This window comes from Eucyclogobius newberryi, unplaced genomic scaffold, assembly GCF_026437365.1.
Source record: "Eucyclogobius newberryi isolate DKJ021-1_F unplaced genomic scaffold, fEucNew1.0.hap1 SCAF_6, whole genome shotgun sequence".
Classification (NCBI taxonomy): domain Eukaryota; kingdom Metazoa; phylum Chordata; class Actinopteri; order Gobiiformes; family Gobiidae; genus Eucyclogobius; species Eucyclogobius newberryi.
In genome coordinates, this window is record NW_027316278.1 from 5276887 (window position 1) to 5295721 (window position 18835).

The following is an 18835-nucleotide window of genomic DNA, read 5'->3' on the forward strand; positions in this document are numbered from 1 at the left end:
TATTTACTCATTCATTCATTCTCACAAACAATAATTTGAACGTTAGTATTCATTCATTCATTCATTCATTTATAGTTTCCTTCCGCCAGAAGCGTCCGTTGAACGCTCTCTGTGGTAACCCGGGGCAACGCGAAACAAACGCTCACGCCAGCCAACCACGGGCCGAGCTTCTCCGAACGGACCAATCGGCGTCACCCTGGCTGGCTCGTTAGCCCCGCCCACCGTCCGCACGGCGTCCGAAGGGAGAAGTCGTGATTTGTTTGGGGAAAATGTTACTTTCGTCGCGTGTAATGGACGAGCGCGAGCCCGGTTTGTGCTTCCGCGGGCCGGTGACGGAGCCTACGGCGTCGTGAAGGTTCCGGGCGTCGGGAGGAGGCGATGCACGGCCGGGAAACACCTCCGCCGCCGCCGCCGGTTCACGTGCACGTCTCCGAAGACACTCCGGTCCACGTCCATATGAAGAGAAGCCCGCGCGCCAGCAGAAAGCCGCCGGTAACAAAGAAGATTACATAAACAAACAAACAAACAGACAACATGTTAGCCTAACAACCAGGGAGGTCACGATATCAATTGATAGCGTTTTCGATTATTGTTGTGAGAAAAAAAACATCACGATTTAACGATTATTACTAATTATTACATGCACAAACAAACAAACAACAAGTAATTACGCCTTAAAACAGGGAAGTCACGATATTAAATGATAGCGTTTACGATTATTGTTGTGAGAAAAAAACATCACGATTTAACGATTTTTATTATTTAAAAAAAAAATAAAAAAATATTATTACCGAGACTGTGACTAAATAGTAAAAGTTAAAAAGTTAAATGTGACAAAAACAGCAGAAAAAAGAAAAGAAAAGTGATTTACATTTAGGTCTATTTTTGGGCTATACTTTGAACAAAACAATACTTAAATTTGCTTCAACAATTGTCACGATTATTATTTTTTGTGTTGTGACCGTAATAATCAGGATTATCGATTAATAATCTGGACATAAACTAGTATACACCATGATTACATTTCTATGCAAAGGTTGGACGTCGATGCCTGAGAAGAACAAGTATTTTCTATTTTTTTTTAATCGATTTTTCATGATTTAATACGTAATTAGACAAATGGACAGTTTTGTATTAGATTGTTTGTGACGCCGTATTTTGCCGCGACTGAATCGTCTTTTCCAGATGAAGACGCTCGACGCTCTCGGCAAAGATGGCGGACGATCCAAAGCTCCGCCCTGGATTCCGCCTGGGAAAACTCCAACGCGGCGAAACATGGACACGGCTTATGACGGTCAGGTACGAATGTTTAAAGTGACGTACGAAGGGTTTGTACGATGTTCTAACGTTGACTTTATTCTGTGTGTTTGTACCTGTCGTACATATAAATGATAGTTTTACACCGATCGAGCAGGTGTTTGTGGAGAAAACGTTGGAAATATCTGTGGAAAATGACAGGAAGTGACATCATACCGGGGACAGGAAGTGACATCATCATTCACCTCATTCCAGTCAAAGTTTATGCAGAATTTGCACAAAAGAAACAACTTTTTTAACTCTCTAAACATTAATTCAACAAAATAAAGTCGCTCTCATATTTTTAAATTTGTCAAATAAAAAAATAGTGACGTTAGATCAGTTTTGGCCCAGTGTTTTCTGGGTAATTTCTTACTGTGATGTCATCAATTACAAACAGGAAGTTAAATAATAAACCTAAAAAATGTGCTATTCTGGGATACATTTTTTTGTAATTTTGAGGACAATTTAAAATATATTTATCTTAACTGCATTTTAGATCGATGAGTCGTCCGACCTGTAGGGGGCGCTTTAAACAGCAACAGCATGTTTAATACGTACAATGTTAACGGCCGGTGTTTCCCGTAACTGCAGAGGAGCCGATCATCGCGCCGCTCGGGCTCCGGAGTCAGAGACGGCGTCGCTGAGCTGGAGGAAGTGGGCAGCGGCTGCGTCTCCAGGAGCCTGGCGGTTTTACTCAAAGAAGAACAGGAAACGGATCGCAGACGCTCCAGGAAGTAAGGAGCAGTTCAGGAGTTACCGTCTCACGCCGCGCATTAAAGGAGGTGCCAGCAGTGTGCAGTGTGTTGTGGTCACGATATCAAACTTTAGTGTCGCAATTATTGTGAGGAAAAAACGCCATGATTCAAACGATTACCGTATTTTCCGGACTATAAGTGGCACTTCGTACAGACAGAGGACGCTTCACCACTGAACTGTGTGTTGTTGCCGCTTCGTACAGACAGAGGATACTTTGTACGGACAGAGGGCGCTTCGTACAGACAGAGGCCACTTCATACGGACAGAGGGCGCTTCGTACAGACAGAGGGCGCTTCGTACAGACAGAGGGCGCTTCGTACAGACAGAGGGCGCTTCTTACAGACAGAGGGCGCTTCGTACAGACAGAGGGCGCTTCGTACGGACAGAGGGCACTTCGTACGGACAGAGGGCGCTTCGTACAGACAGAGGGCGCTTCGTACAGACAGAGGGCGCTTCGTACAGACAGAGGGCGCTTCGTACAGACAGAGGGCGCTTCGTACAGACAGAGGGCGCTTCGTACAGACAGAGGGCGCTTCGTACAGACAGAGGGCGCTTCGTACAGACAGAGGGCGCTTCACCACTGAACTATGTGTTTCCCGTGTCGCTTTCGTCAGGTCTGAACGTGGCGCTCGGTCCGGAGACCTCGACGAGCTGCTGCGAGCGTTAGTGGAGGCCGACATCGACGGCGCGGCGGTGACCAATCAGCTCTCGGCGCTGCGGGAAACAGTGGCCGGACTCTCCTCGGTGCGGTCATCTGAGCCCCCCCCCCCCTCGTGGTCGACGCCCACTTTACGCTTCTCTGGAATCGGCGGCGTGTGAAGTGACCGTGTCGTTTGCGCTTCCGCAGGTGAAGCGTTTGAGCCGAGCGCACGTCGCCTCTCTGGACCGACAGCGGGACGTTCTGCTGGAGAAGATGGAGATGTTCGCCAGCACTGGCCACGCCCTCCGAGCGCTGCTGCGAGAGTGGAGCGAGCAGGAGGTGAAAACGCTCGACTTTCCGTCCAATGCGCGCGCTTTTGTTGGATGTAAAATAAGCTGTTATTACGTTTTAGTCCGTGTTGCGCCGGCGTTTTGTGGTTGCGATTCATTAGGTTTGTGTTACGAAGATTTCAAACAACTCCAATTATGAGCGGGCAACGCCGTATTTTCTGGAGTATAAGTCGCACCAGCCAAAAAGTGCATAATAGAGAAGAAAAAAAGACTTATTTTCACTTTTCTACAAATTCAATTAAAAAAGGTTAACATACACTTTTAACTAAAAATGTCACAATTACTTGGTCTTTACAATTATATTAGTTCAAAATTAATACCGTATTTTCCGGATTATAAGTCGCACCAGCCAAAAAATGCATAATAGAGGAAAAAAATCAATATATATATGTGGCACTGGAGTATGAAATGCAGGTTGCAAGTGTGAAAATAACAAATAATATCACATATAAGTCGCTCCGGAGTATAAGTACATAAGTATAATATATGTATAAGTCGCACCCCGGCCAAAACTATGAAAAAAGGTGCCACTCATAGTCCAGAAAATACGGTATATGGAAATTTAGATAATATTTGAATATGTAGTGTATCGTTTATGGTGAAAAATGCTACAAAAAAGCTGATTAAAAATAAAAATGTGATGTTTTATACTTTCAAATAAGGGTGTAATAGGATATTCATGCCCTTTTATGGTTAATTTGACGGACATTTTACATTGTTCTCGTTAAAAATCCTCAACTAATTTGTTTGAAGACGATAATAAAGTGGATTTGGGGTTTTGTTTCCAGAGAGAGTCACTGCTGTGGTCGGAGCAGAGCGACGCCCTGAAGAAAAGACTCACCGACTGCGAAGTGGAGAACATCGTACGCCACCGCGCCCACATTTTCTAGCACAGTTTTGACCCTCAGAGGCTTCCGTAGTCCGAGTCAAACGTCTTCCTTTTGCGTTTCCCCCAGAGACTCGACGCCAAACTCTCAAACAAGGAGAAGGAAGTGTCCCAACTGGCTGAGACGTTGGATTTGGAAAAGGTATGGGAGCGTGAGAATTCCACTTTCGAGAACCTAACAACGACGTTGAAAAGAACGCCTCTGAAAATACGGGAACTTTACCCTGCGAGATGCGTTTACTTGCAGGAAAGTAACCAGACGTCGGAGGAGCTGTCCAAACTCCTGGAGTCGACCCGCGCGCATCTGGAAAGTCAGCTGGACCGCGCTCAGACTGAAAACGCGCAGCTCACCGCTCAAATCGAGGTCCGTACAGTCGCGGGGAAAGGGTACGGAGCACTGTGCGGGTCATACGTGTAAAAAAAAAAAAAAAAACATAGGAGAAAAAGGGTGAAAACGAAATAAAAACTGTAGCAAAATAAACGTAGGATAATCCCAAAGACGCAAATCCCAAAGACGCAAATCCGAGATACTCTTCAGGTCCAAACAATTGCGGGGAAAGTGTACGGAGCACTGTGCGGGTCATACGTGTAAAAAAAAAAAAAAAAACATAGGAGAAAAAGGGTGAAAACGAAATAAAAACTGTAGCAAAATAAACGTAGGATAATCCCAAAGACGCAAATCCCAAAGACGCAAATCCGAGATACTCTTCAGGTCCAAACAATCGCGGGGAAAGTGTACGGAGCACTGTGCGGGTCATACGTGTAAAAAAAAAAAAAAAAAGTTGGAAAAAAAGGGTGAAAACGAAATAAAAACTGTAGCAAAATAAACGTAGGATAATCCCAAAGATGCAAATCCGAGATCCTCTGTTGGTAACAATGAAAACACCTTTATTACAGCATCAGCGTCGTGAAGAATGTAGTAAATGTAACCGTCACTTTAAATGTTCCTCTGGGCTGTAGATAGCGCATAACATCACGGGTTTAATAAAAAATTCAAAGCACAAAAAAAACATCACATCACACTAGGAAATGACCCCGTCTAATCTTATGTCACCCTTTGCTTTTAATTTGACAACTAAAAATATATAACCGCGACTTTATTTAGTCAAATTATTGCTAATAGAGTCAAAAACCGTCGTTGGATGGATTGAAATGTGATGTCACTTCCTGTAATAGTTTCCTACAGGTTTTTCAACAGCTGCTTGATTGATTTTTATGTATAATGGGCATAAATACACCAAATAAAGTGAATATTTGAAAATCACAAGTGACGGAATTAAAAAGTGCTGAACAATAACTGATAATACGAATAAGTTGCCATAGCGATTAACAATTCAACGCACCGTCCGCCTGTCGCTCAGAGGCTGCAGCGGAGCCAGGACCAGGCGCAGCTGGAGGTGCGCTCGCTGACCGACGAGCTGTGGGCCGTGAGGCGTTGCCAGGACGACGAGGAGCGGGACAGGAGAGCGCGGGAGGCGGAGCGGGCGGAGCTGGCGGAGCGGGCGGAGGAGGAGACCAGGAGACTCGCCGACAAGCTCCACCAAAAGGTCGGTGGCGTTTTGTCGATGAGATGAGAATCTTTTAACTTCAGTCTGACTTCAGAATGTTCAAAATTCCAGAATGGAAGCGAAACTAAGCAGATTATAATAAAGATTATACTTTCACTGATTAACTTACGCCAGAGCTAAATAATGAGCATCTGTACCAAAAGTGAAGTGACAAGACACGAGACTGATTTAAGTCAAAGTCAAACAGTGTTTATTAGTAAAAAGGCAGATTACACTCATAATTCACACCCAAATGTCAAAATATTGTATTAATTTTATTTATTTATTATATTTATTGTATCTATTTTATATTATTTTATTGTATTTATTTTTATTGTATATATTTTATTGTATCTATTTATTTTATTTATTTATTATATTTTATTATATTTTATTTATTTTATTCTATTTATTTTATGTATTTTATGTATTTTATTTATTTCATTCTCATATAGCTCTAGAGCTCATTTCCATCTGTGATACTTGGGCAGGTTTGATCTGCACCTCTTCTAAATACACTATTTAAAGAAACAATTCATCACCTTTGTCTGTTTAATATTGAAGCTAATGCGCGTTAGCCTTTAGCTTTGAGACGAAAACACTTTCATAAACGAACGGAACGACCAACGAGACGCTCATAAAACCAGCTCTATCCATCACTATAAACCTACAATTGTTTCACGTGCACACTCGCCATTCTGTACGTCTTCACACGACATCGGCGCCGTGATGTCATCAGAGGCGTGGCGTCCTCTCGGAGCTCACACGTGGAGCTCTCGCACGTGGAGCTCTCGCACGTGGAGTTCTCGCACGTGGAGTTCTCGCGCGTGGAGCTCGCACGTGGAGCTCACACGTGGAGTTCTCGCACGTGGAGTTCTCGCACGTGGAGCTCTCGCATGTGGAGCTCACACACATGGAGTTCTCGCACGTGGAGTTCTCGCACGTGGAGTTCTCGCGCGTGGAGCTCGCACGTGGAGCTCACGTGAACGTGGAGTTCTCGCACGTGGAGTTCTCGCACGTGGAGTTCTCGCACGTGGAGCTCTCGCATGTGGAGCTCACACACATGGAGTTCTCGCACGTGGAGTTCTCGCACGTGGAGTTCTCGCACGTGGAGTTCTCGCACGTGGAGTTCTCGCGCGTGGAGCTCACACGTGGAGTTCTCGCACGTGGAGTTCTCGCACGTGGAGTTCTCGCATGTGGAGCTCACACACATGGAGTTCTCGCACGTGGAGTTCTCGCACGTGGAGTTCTCGCACGTGGAGTTCTCGCGCGTGGAGCTCACACGTGGAGTTCTCGCACGTGGAGTTCTCGCACGTGGAGTTCTCGCGCGTGGAGCTCACACGTGGAGTTCTCGCACGTGGAGTTCTCGCACGTGGAGTTCTCGCACGTGGAGCTCACACACGTGGAGCTCTCGCACGTGGAGCTCTCGCACGTGGAGCTCTCGCATGTGGAGCTCACACACATGGAGTTCTCGCACGTGGAGTTCTCGCACGTGGAGTTCTCGCACGTGGAGTTCTCGCACGTGGAGTTCTCGCACGTGGAGCTCACACACGTGGAGCTCTCGCACGTGGAGTTCTCGCACGTGGAGCTCTCGCACGTGGAGCTCACACACGTGGAGCTCTCGCACGTGGAGCTCTCGCACGTGGAGCTCACACACATGGAGTTCTCGCACGTGGAGCTCTCGCACGTGGAGCTCTCGCACGTGGAGCTCTCGCACGTGGAGCTCTCGCACGTGGAGTTCTCGCACGTGGAGCTCTCGCACGTGGAGCTCACACACGTGGAGCTCTCGCACGTGGAGTTCTCGCACGTGGAGCTCTCGCACGTGGAGCTCACACACGTGGAGCTCTCGCACGTGGAGCTCTCGCACGTGGAGCTCTCACACGTTTGTCTTCCAGGAGCTGCAGTTGTCCCAGGCCTTGTCCTCGTCCAGCGAGTGGCGCGTCCGGCACCAGAACGAAGCCGCCGCCAAAGAGCACCTGGAGCAGGAAATCCCGGCGCTCAAACGGTCGGTCGAACCACGCTATTGTTCGTCGTCGAAGTGCGATGGAAACGGGCCAATCGGGCGTACGTTTAACGCCGCGTTCAGGCAGATAACGACGCGGGCGATGCGGAATATTTGTCCTTTAAAGGGCCTATGTCATGTTTTTACGATTTTCTAATTCAGACTTTATTTGGTGTGTTTGTACCTGTTGTACATATAAATGACAGTTTTACACCGATCGAGCAGGTGTTTGTGGAGAAAACTTAGAAAAATCTGTAAACAAATGACAGGAAGTGACATCACAGCAGGAACACTCATTCCAGTCAAAGTTTTTGTCAAGATGCTCGTATTAAAATTTGTATTTGTGGAATTTTCTGGGGAATTTCCTACTGTGAAACAGGAAGTGAAAATATAAACCTAAAAAAATTGCTATTCTGTGATAGCATTTTTGTAATTTTGTGTACAATTTAAAATATATTTATCTTAACTGTTTTTTAGTTCAACGAGTCGTCCGACCTGTAGGGGGCGCTAAACTGGAAATCCAATATCAAAACTGGCTAAATGCTACTGAGGAACTTTACTGCCGGACCAGAGTTTATTTTATATATATTTTTTAGAACATAAAACAACAAAAACAAAATCACAACAACAAAATAGTATTAAAAAAAAAAAAAAGAAACAAAAAAGGCTTGGGACCAGTGAGGACACAAGGTTCTCTGCATTTCCTCTGCGTTTCCTCTGCATTTCCTCTGGATTTCCTCTCCGTTTCCTCTGCGTTTCCTCTGTATTTCCTCTCCGTTTCCTCTGCGTTTCCTCTGCATTTCCTCTACGTTTCTTCTGCATTTCCTCTACATTTCCTCTGCGTTTCCTCTGCAGTTCCTCTGCGTTCCCTCTGCGCTTCCTCTGCGCTTCCTCTGCGCTTCCTCTGCGTTTCCTCTGTGCTTCCTCTGCGTTTCCTCTGCATTCCCTCTGCGTTTCCTCTCCGTGTCCTCTGCGCTTCCTCTCTGTTTCCTCTGCATTTCCTCTGCGCTTCCTCTCTGTTTCCTCTGCGCTTCCTCTCTGTTTCCTCTGCGTTTCCTCTGCGCTTCCTCTCTGTTTCCTCTGCGTTTCCCCTCTGTTTCCTCTGCGTTTCCTCTCTGTTTCCTCTGCGTTTCCTCATGAATAACAGGGCTACTAAAGATCCCGCCCCTTTTCTCCTCAGGGGCGTGGCTGAACTGGTGGAGCGGCTACACTCGACCGAGGAGCAGAACCGGGTCGAGAGGGAGCGGCTCGGGTCAAAGGTTGCGCACGTCGCCGGACAGAACGCCGCCCTGAACGCAGAGAACCGCAAACTCAAGGTGAGCGCACGGGACGACACACGGGACGAGGACGACACACGGGACGAGGACGACACACGGGACGAGGACGACACACGGGACGAGGATGACACACGGGACGAGGACGACACACGGGACGAAGACTACACTCGGGACGACACACGGGGCGACACACGGGACGAAGACGACACACGGGACGAAGACGACACACGGGACGACGACGACACACGGGACGAGGACGACAAACGGCACACGGGACGAGGACGACACACGGGACGAGGACGACACACCGGACGACATGCGAGACGAGGAAGACAAACGACACACGGGACGAGGACGACCCACGGGACGAGGACGACCCACGGAACGACTAACGACACACGGGACGAGACAGTAGAAACGACACACGGGACGAGGACGACCCACGGAACGACTAACGACACACGGGACGAGACAGAAGAAACGACACATGGGACGAGGACGACCCACGGAACGACTAACGACACACGGGACGAGAAAGACGAACGACACCCGGGACGAGAACGACACACGGGACGAGAACGACACACGGGACCAGGACGACTCTCGACACACGGGACGAGGACGACACACGGGACGAGGACGACAAACGACACATGGGACGAGGACGACACACGGGACGAGGACGACACACGGGACGAGGACGTCACACGGAACGACGCTCGACACACTGGACGAGGACGACACACGGGACGAGGACGACAAACGACACACGGGACGATGACGACACACGGGACGAGGACGACAAACGGCACACGGGACAAGGTCGACAACCGACACACGGCACGAGGAAGACACACGGGACGAGGACAACACACGGGACGAGGAGACACACGGGACGAGGAGACACACGGGACGACAAACGACACATGGGACGAGGAAGACAAACGACACACGGGACGAGGACGACACACGGGACGAGGACGACGCTTGACACACGGGACGAGGACGACGCTTGACACACGGGACGAGGACGACGCTTGACACACGGGACGAGGACGACACACGGGACGACAAACGACACACGGGACGAGGACGACTCTCGACACACGGGACGAGGACGACACACAGGACGAGGACGACAAACGACACATGGGACGAGGACGACACACGGGACGAGGACGACAACCGACACACGGGACGATTACGAGGAAGACGCACGGGACGAGGACAACACACGGGACGAGGAGACACACTGGACGAGGAGACACACGGGACGAGGAGACACACGGGACGAGGAGACACACGGGACGACAAACGACACATGGGACGAGGAAGACAAACGACACACGGGACGAGGACGACACACGGGACGAGGACGACACACGGGACGAGGACGACACACGGGACGAGGACGACGCTTGACACACGGGACGAGGACGACACACGGGACAACAAATGACACGGGATGAAGACGACACACGGGACGACAAACGACACACGGGACGATGACGACAAACAACAACACACAAGACGAGGGCGACAAACAACACACGGGACGAGGACGACAACCGACACACGGGACGAGTACGACACATGGGACGAGGACGACACACGGGACGAGGACGACACACGGGACGAGGATGACACACGGGATGAGGATGACACACGGGATGAGGATGACACACGGGATGAGGATGACACACGGGATGAGGATGACACACGGGACGAGGAGGACACACGGGACGAGGAAGATAAACGACACACGGGACGAGGACGACGCTCGACACACGGGACGAGGGCGACAAATGACACACGGGACGAGGAAGACAAATGACACACGGGACGAGGACGACGCTCGACACACGGGACGAGGGCGACAAACAACACACGGGACGAGGACGACACACGGGATGAGGATGACACACGGGATGAGGATGACACACGGGATGAGGATGACACACGGGATGAGGATGACACATGGGACGAGGAAGACAAACGACACACGGGACGAGGACGACGCTCGACACACGGGACGAGGGCGACAAATGACACACGGGACGAGGAAGACAAATGACACACGGGACGAGGACGACGCTCGACACACGGGACGAGGGCGACAAACAACACACGGGACGAGGACGACACACGGGATGAGGACGACACTCAGGACGACACACGGGACGAAGAAGACAAACGACACACGGGACGGGACGAGGATGACACACGGGACGATGACGACAAACAACAACACACGAGACGAGGGCAACAAACGACACGGGACGAGGACGAGACGACAAACGACACACGGGACGATGACGACAAACGACACACGGGACAAGGGCGACAAACGACACATGGGACGAGGGCGACAAACGACACATGGGACGAGGGCGACAAACGACACACGGGACGAGGGCGACAAACGACACACGGGACGAGGGCGACAAACGACACACGGGACGAGGACGACACATGGAACGAGGACGACAAACGACACATACTTTCTTCTTCTTTCTTGTTTCAAATGCTCAGATTTCACACACTTTGCCTCGTATGAACATATCTTACCACCACCGAGTGAATAAAGACTTTAAAGCACAAGTGTAACGCCTTAAAATCGTTCTTTTTCCCCTGTGGCTTCTGTTTCAGGACGAGTTGTCGGCGTCAGAGGAGCGACTCACAGATCTGCAGCGAGAGGCTCGAGCGCTCAAGTCTCTGCTCAGGAAACACCAGAGCCAAGTGGAGAAACACAGGAAGCAGGTGAGAGCGCCCCCTGTGGACGACACTCACACATGACCACGCTGGGGACTTAATGTGAGTGGGAAATACTTCCAGAGGAAAGGGCGATATCTTATTATGTCTCAACTAAACTTTCAACTTCATTTTTCTTTATATATATATATTATTAGAATATACATCCATCCATCCATTTTCTACCACTTGTTCCCTTTTGGGGTCGCGGGTGACTGGAGCCTATCCCAGTGACTTCGGGCCTTAGGCGGGGTACATCCTGGACATCCTGGACAGTGGCCAACTTGTCGCAGGGTCAACACAGAGACATAGACATTACAGACAATTATTCACTCTCACATTCATTCATTAGGGCCAATTTAGAGTCGCCAATTTTACCTAACACATGTATGTCTTTGGACGGTGGGAGGAAGGCGGAGAACCCGGAGGTAACACGGGGAGAACATGCAAACTCCACCCAGAGAGATCATGTGATGTTGGTCTGGTCCGGGAATCGAACCCATGATCTCCTTCTTGGGAGGCAAGAGCGCTAACCGCCTTTGCCACCGTGCACCCTAGAATATACATTTTTGGAATATTTTTTCCCCCCCTCACATATATTTGTATTATTATTTGTCTTCTTGTGTAAATAAAATAATAAGTAATAAAATGTTGTAAAATTAGTTAATTACATTTAAAATGGATGGATGGACCACATACAGCCAGCTCATCGGCACCTCGTTGTGGCTCTTTTAAGCATTACATCAGTTATTAGTGAGATGATCTCCATGGTAACACTCAGGGGCGGGGCTTGCAACGACAACAAACAGCTGTGTGAAGAGTAAAAACGGCGTCAACCGGCAGGATTACGTTCTGCCACTGCCTTATTTCTTCTATCTTCTTCTTCCTCTCTTCCTCTCTTCTCTCTCTTCTCCTCTCTTCCCCTCTCTTCCTCTCTTCTTCTCCTCTTCCTCTCTTCTCTCTCTTCTCCTCTCTTCCCCTCTCTTCCTCTCTTCATCTCCTCTTCCTCTCTTCTCTCTCTTCTCCTCTCTTCCCCTCTCTTCCTCTCTTCTCTCTCTTCTCCTCTCTTCCCCTCTCTTCCTCTCTTCTTCTCCTCTTCCTCTCTTCTCTCTCTTCTCCTCTCTTCCCCTCTCTTCTTCTCCTCTTCCTCTCTTCTCCTCTCTCTTCCTCTCTTCTCGCTCTTATTCTCTTCCTCTCTCTTCTTCTCCTCTCTTCCTCTCTTCTCCTCTCTTCTCCTCTCTTCCTCTCTCTTCCTCTCTTCTGATCACACTGTACATATCTAAAGCACATGTTCCTCCTCTTTGTGGCCTCCAGCTGCTGGAGAGCCGCTCGGAGTCGGAGCTCTTGGTGCAGAGGCTGGAGGAGGCCTCGGCTCAGAGGCGAGAGCTGGAGGAGCAGCTCAGTCGGGAGAAGGAGCAGCAGAAACGCCAGCTCCAGAGCCGCCTGCGAGACCTCCAGGACCACCCCGAGAGGCTGCGACGGGCCGAGCAGCGCCTGAAGGAGGCGCAGCGCAGCGCCGAGACGTACGAGCAGAGGAGCAGCGAACACACCGCCACGCTCGGCCAGCTCCGCCTCAAGGCACGGCACACTCTGACCTCTGACCTCAGACACAGTAGATATAGGGAGAAGGATCTCTACTCTATTTACTTTATTTAGTCCCTCACTTCATTTCCGAAGGGTCCAAAACACATCATAAAAAGACATTGTTATAGAATCAGAATCAGAAAAGGTTTATTTCCATTGTCGATGAACAGAATTCACAAACAATGAACAATGATAAAACAACCTGTCAAAAACAAAAAACAATCGGCTATAGGATAAAATTGAAAAAAAAATAGGCTTACAATGTACACAAATGTACAGTTGAGTTTACATATGTAGAGCAGACGGTGAACACGAGTGATTCAATGATGTTAAAGTGACAGTGTTTAAAAAGTGTTCATGAGTCCAACAGCAGAGGGGAAGAAACTGTTCTTGTGGGGTGTGGCCTCCTGCCTGAGGGGTGTGGCCTCCTGCCTGAGGGGAGTGGCCTCCTGCCTGAGGGGAGTGGCCTCCTGCCTGAGGGGAGTGGCCTCCTGCCTGAGGGGAGTGGCCTCTCGTCCCAGAGCCCTGGAGTCGTACAGGTCCTGCAGAGATGAAGTCTGCAGCCGATCACCTTCTCAGCAGAGGGCGCTGTAGTCTCTGTTTGTCCCTGTCTGTGGCTCCAGCGTACCACATGGTGATGGAGGAGGTGATGGAGGAGGTGATGGAGGAAGTGATGGAGGAGGTGATGGAGGAGGTGATGGAGTAGGTGATGGAGGAAGTGATGGAGGAGGTGATGGAGGAGGTGAAGGAGGAGGTGATGGAGTAGGTGATGGAGGAGGTGAAGGAGGAGGTGATGGAGTAGGTGATGGAGGAAGTGATGGAGGAGGTGATGGAGGAGGTGATGGAGGAAGTGATGGAGGAGGTGATGGAGGAGGTGATGGAGTAGGTGATGGAGGAAGTGATGGAGGAGGTGATGGAGGAGGTGAAGGAGGAGGTGATGGAGTAGGTGATGGAGGAGGTGAAGGAGGAGGTGATGGAGTAGGTGATGGAGGAGGTGATGGAGGAAGTGATGGAGGAGGTGATGGAGGAAGTGATGGAGGAGGTGATGGAGGAGGTGATGGAGTAGAGAACACTGAATAAGTCATAACAATAAGCTATCAGATAAAAATAATAGAATAAAAATAGGTTTAATATGTACACAAATTCACAGTTCTACAGATGTAGTGCAGAAAGTGACCAGTGGGTGATTAAATGATGGTTAAAGTGACAGTGTTTAAGAAGTGTTACAAACGCTTTGATCTGATGCGGACTTAATATTCAAACTTATTAACCTTTGGAGGCTCAGCAAAACTGTGTCAAATGTGAGATTTCCATTCATTCACTTAATAGTGCTGTTGTCTGTGGCCCCCGCTCCGGAGACCCCCGATGTAAACACACGCACAGTCCTACTTATGTCTCTGGCCTTCTCGTCTTGTTTCAGGTGGAACAACAGGGGGCGCAGTTGCAGCTGGCTCAACAGAGACACTCGCTTCTACAGGACGAGAACAACAGCCTCCACAAGAAAATACAGGCTTCAGAGCGGTGCAAACATCCTCATGGTTTCTATTGATCAATGGCAGGAGCTAATCAGGCTCCAGTTCTGTGTTTCAGCCAATCAAACGAGGCCTGAGACAAGTTCATGGATTAATCACAAGTCATTTAGTCATTGTAAAAGTGTCATCGAGTCAAACGGACTCAGACATGCACGATTCCCCTGAGCTTTATTCTTATTCCTGCTGTGAAAGTCTCATGATGAGTTCACACAAAGTCAGGCAGAAACAGACAATAATCAATAAGGACCAACAAGCTTAAGTGGCAGAGCGTTTCACCCTCGAACCAAAAGTTTATCAGTTCAATTTCAGCTCAACATTTGACTTTCCTGAACAGTCCGTCCTAAACACTTTATGAAATATACAAGAGCTGGAAGAAGGCAAGATTTATGTCAGAACTAGAGCTGGGTTGAAATTTGTTTTAATCGATTCGCATATTAATGACCGATTATCGATTCGTACGTCCAAAGATCGATTTTAATTTTTTTATTTTTTTTTAATTAAAATTCTTTTCTACATTTCCCTCAGTGAACTTCAATCTACCTTCAAGAAAGATAATTCAGGACTCCTGGATGATCTTTCTTGAAGGTAGATTGACCCTTAACCTTCATCAGTCTTCCATCAGTAACTACCAATACTCTGTTTCATATTGATATAATACTAGTTTTAATATGTTGCTTCTCTACACAGTCATGAAGTGAAGGAAACGGTTCAAATACATTTTTCATTTTTAATAACATTAAAGGCGCAATGGACGATTTTTCGGCGATTTGAGAACGCAGGTGGAAGTGTACATGCCCCTCTCCCGTGCACATGCCACTCCCCCGTGCACATGCCACTCCCCCGTGTACATGCCCCTCCCCCGTGCACATGCCACTCCCCCGTGCACATGCCACTCCCCCGTGCACATGCCACTCCCCCGTGTGGACTGATACAATACACACATCTGTTTGTTTATTAGCGCGACGGAGCGCATCGCATCTCTCGTCTCCCCTCGATTTCTGTCCACTTCTGCGTCAGCTCGAACTGTCTTTCTCCGTCTTCATTTTGCCCCGTACACTGAGGGAACTATATTATGATAGATCCATGCGCTTAGGCACGCGGAAACGTGGGGACGAGCCTGACGCGGCTGCAGGTGAGCGGTAGGTGCGTTTTATGATTGATACGTGGCAGGACAAATGATTTATCCACACCACGAGGAAATATGATAACAAAAAATTGCTTAAAAAATCGTCCATTCCACCTTTAACCCCCAGATCGAATCGAAATCGGACCAAATCGGAAATCAGATCGAAATCGGATGGAATTGGAGAAAATCGGAAAAAAAACGATTTTGAAACGTAAAAATCTGAATCGAATCGGTTCTAGTCAGAACTAGTAAAAGACCTCATGGAAACATGAAGAAACTGCTGTTTGTGATGAAAATCATAATCTCTTTTCTTAAACAGCGGCTTTTACTCGAGTATCGAGTATCGAGTACAGACTTTGCACGTCCTGTTCCTCCTTTTCCCAACTGTCCAAAAGTGAATAAAAGCCCGAGGAGCGTTTCAAGTGCAGTTAAAAACTCTTTACTGATATATTTAGGACCAAAAGAGATGCGAGAGGTGTTCTTAAATACAATCATAAAAATAACTTTAATCCACACATTATGTAGTTGAAAAGAACATTAGATCAAAACAAAATAGAAATAATGATCTCAAAAACCAGACGGTAAAATAACAACATGGAGTTTATTCCCTCCAATCCAAATCCAGTTCTAACTTTAGTGACAACAGTTGATGGTTTATGGTAAAGAGGAATGCAGCGGTGGTGGGTCCAGAGGAGAGCCACGTGACATCACACTGTGTTTGAAAACTGCTGTAAGACGACACGCGCTTCAACAAAGTCCATTGTCTGGTGTGTTGTCAGTGAACTGGAGGAGCTGCAGTGCCAGTCCACGGCCCGGTCCCAGGACTTGGTGTTGAAGGAGGCTCTGGTGCTGAAGCTGGAAAAGGAGCTGGAGGAGCGGACTCTGGAGGTCTCCGTCTCAAAGCGCAGACTCCAGCAGAGTCTGCAGGACGCCAAGAGCCAGACGGACGAGGAGCTGCAGAGGCTGCTGTCCAAAGAGCGAGCGTCCCAGTCCAGAGCTTTGGATTTAGAGAGCGAGCTGAGCCGGGCCAGAACCGAGCTCAGTCTGCTGCAGCGGGGCAAACGAGAGGTACAACATTCACACAACGCTCAACGAGCTACGGAGTATAAGTCGCAGCAGCCAAAAAATGCATAATAGAGACGAAAAGAACAGGTGTACGTATGCTAACGCTAACACCTTCAGCTACATGACGTATGCTAACGCTAACACCTTCAGCTACATGACGTATGCTAACGCTAACACCTTCAGCTACATGACGTATGCTAACGCTATCACCTTCAGCTACATGACGTATGCTAACGCTAACACCTTCAGCTACATGACGTATGCTAACGCTAACACCTTCAGCTACATGACGTATGCTAATGCTAACACCTTCAGCTACATGACGTATGCTAACGCTAACACCTTCAGCTACATGACGTATGCTAATGCTAACACCTTCAGCTACATGACGTATGCTAACGCTAACACCTTCAGCTACATGACGTATGCTAACGCTAACACCTTCAGCTACATGACGTATGCTAACGCTAACACCTTCAGCTACATGACGTATGCTAACGCTAACACCTTCAGCTACATGACGTATGCTAACGCTAACACCTTCAGCTACATGACGTATGCTACTGCTAACACCTTCAGCAACGTGACGTATGCTAACGCTAACACCTTCAGCAACGTGACGTATGCTAGCGCTAACACCTTCAGCTACGTGACGTATGCTAACGCTAACACCTTCAGCTACGTGACATATGCTAATGCTAACACCTTCAGCTACATGACGTATGCCAACGCTAACACCTTCAGCTACATGACGTATGCTAACGCTAACACCTTCAGCTACATGACGTATGCTAACGCTAACACCTTCAGCAACACGACGTATGCTAACGCTAACACCTTCAGCTACATGACGTATGCTAACGCTAACACTTTAGCAACATGACATATGCTAACGCTAACACCTTCAGCTACATGACGTATGCTAACGCTAACGCCTTCAGCTACATGAGGCACAGACAGAACTGTGGTAAGTGTCTGGTATGTTAACGTAACATATGAACAGTTATTCAGATAACTATAGCATAAAGAACATGCTAACAAGTTTAGCAAAGCATCAGTTTTACCCCAAATCACTAAATCCATTGAGTGTCACTTCTAAACAACTCCACAAACTCCAGAGGAAGAGGAAGTGCAGATACTTCTTCTGCGTCGTTTAGAGCCTAGAGCGTCCTCTTGTGGTTGTCAGTGTGAAAATAACAAATAATATCACATATAAGTCGCACCCCGGCCAAAACTATGAAAAAAGGTGCGACTTACAGTCCAGAAAATCCGGTACCTTCAGAGGCAACACCGCCTGCAGTAAAGACATAACATACGTCTCAGTCGTGCGGGATGTAACGTGTCGCTTTCCTCAGATGGAGCGGCGTTTCCAGGGGCAACTGCAGAACCTGAAGGAACGACTGGAGCAGAGCGACTCGACCAACAGGGCGCTGCAGAGCTACGTCCACTTTCTCAAAACGTCGTACGGAAATGTGTTCGGGCAATCTCCGACGCCGAGCTAGCGACGGAGCGCCACCTCGATGCGGCGCTCCGGGAGACGCTTTAGCCTCACGTAGCCTTTGGAAATGTTTTTGTAATAAATAGATTTGGTCACGTTTTTAAACATTGCTTGCGGTCTCGTCTCTTTCCTAAGCATTTATTTTTATTTCAGTACTTATTATGTATGTTTCTTTCCCCACGAGAATAAAAGAGAACGGAACAAAATCCCTCTGAGGTTTAGACAGTTGCAATCTAAACCCTTCACTCTCCCTGACGTTCTTTCTCGTTCCACGCTTTAATACTCGGAACTTCTGCTTCCTTCCACAAACTCGAGCGTGTCATACGTGACCAGTCCAGTATTTATGACGCAGAACGCGGGTTTGCTCGGGGAAGGTCCGGGTGATGGGTAGGTCACATGGTAACCAGCCCTGTACCTGTGGCGTTCGGACGTTTCCACAGTGTTTTGTCTAAGGGAGTGTCTACAGAGCCGCGGCGCGGCGAGGGTATGGTCATGGATCTATTATAATATCTGGAGAGGGTA

General features: G+C 48.3%; 1 protein-coding gene across 1 annotated transcript; it reads left to right on the forward strand.

The window, feature by feature from the left end:
• Positions 1-340: 340 nt before the first annotated feature.
• LOC140347401 (outer dense fiber protein 2-like) lies at positions 341-18358 on the forward strand. The gene is made up of 16 exons (XM_072433837.1): positions 341-492; positions 1186-1299; positions 1891-2033; positions 2670-2799; positions 2903-3034; positions 3834-3908; positions 4002-4073; positions 4179-4295; positions 5293-5478; positions 7374-7483; positions 8661-8796; positions 11407-11517; positions 12823-13086; positions 14513-14613; positions 16530-16818; positions 18171-18358. Exons 1-16 carry the CDS (start codon positions 379-381, stop codon positions 18315-18317), a joined length of 2241 nt encoding a protein of 746 aa, XP_072289938.1. The 5' UTR covers positions 341-378; the 3' UTR covers positions 18318-18358.
• Positions 18359-18835: the final 477 nt, after the last annotated feature.

What these genes read in the sequence shown, in the direction of transcription:
- LOC140347401 (XM_072433837.1), top strand. Translation starts at nt 379, where the DNA reads ATGCACGGCCGGGAAACACCTCCGCCGCCGCCGCCGGTTCACGTGCAC. An exon ending in GCGCCAGCAGAAAGCCGCCG is followed by an intron (nt 493 to 1,185) that starts GTAACAAAGAAG and finishes CGTCTTTTCCAG; the next exon opens with ATGAAGACGCTCGACGCTCT. An exon ending in AGACGTTGGATTTGGAAAAG is followed by an intron (nt 4,074 to 4,178) that starts GTATGGGAGCGT and finishes GTTTACTTGCAG; the next exon opens with GAAAGTAACCAGACGTCGGA.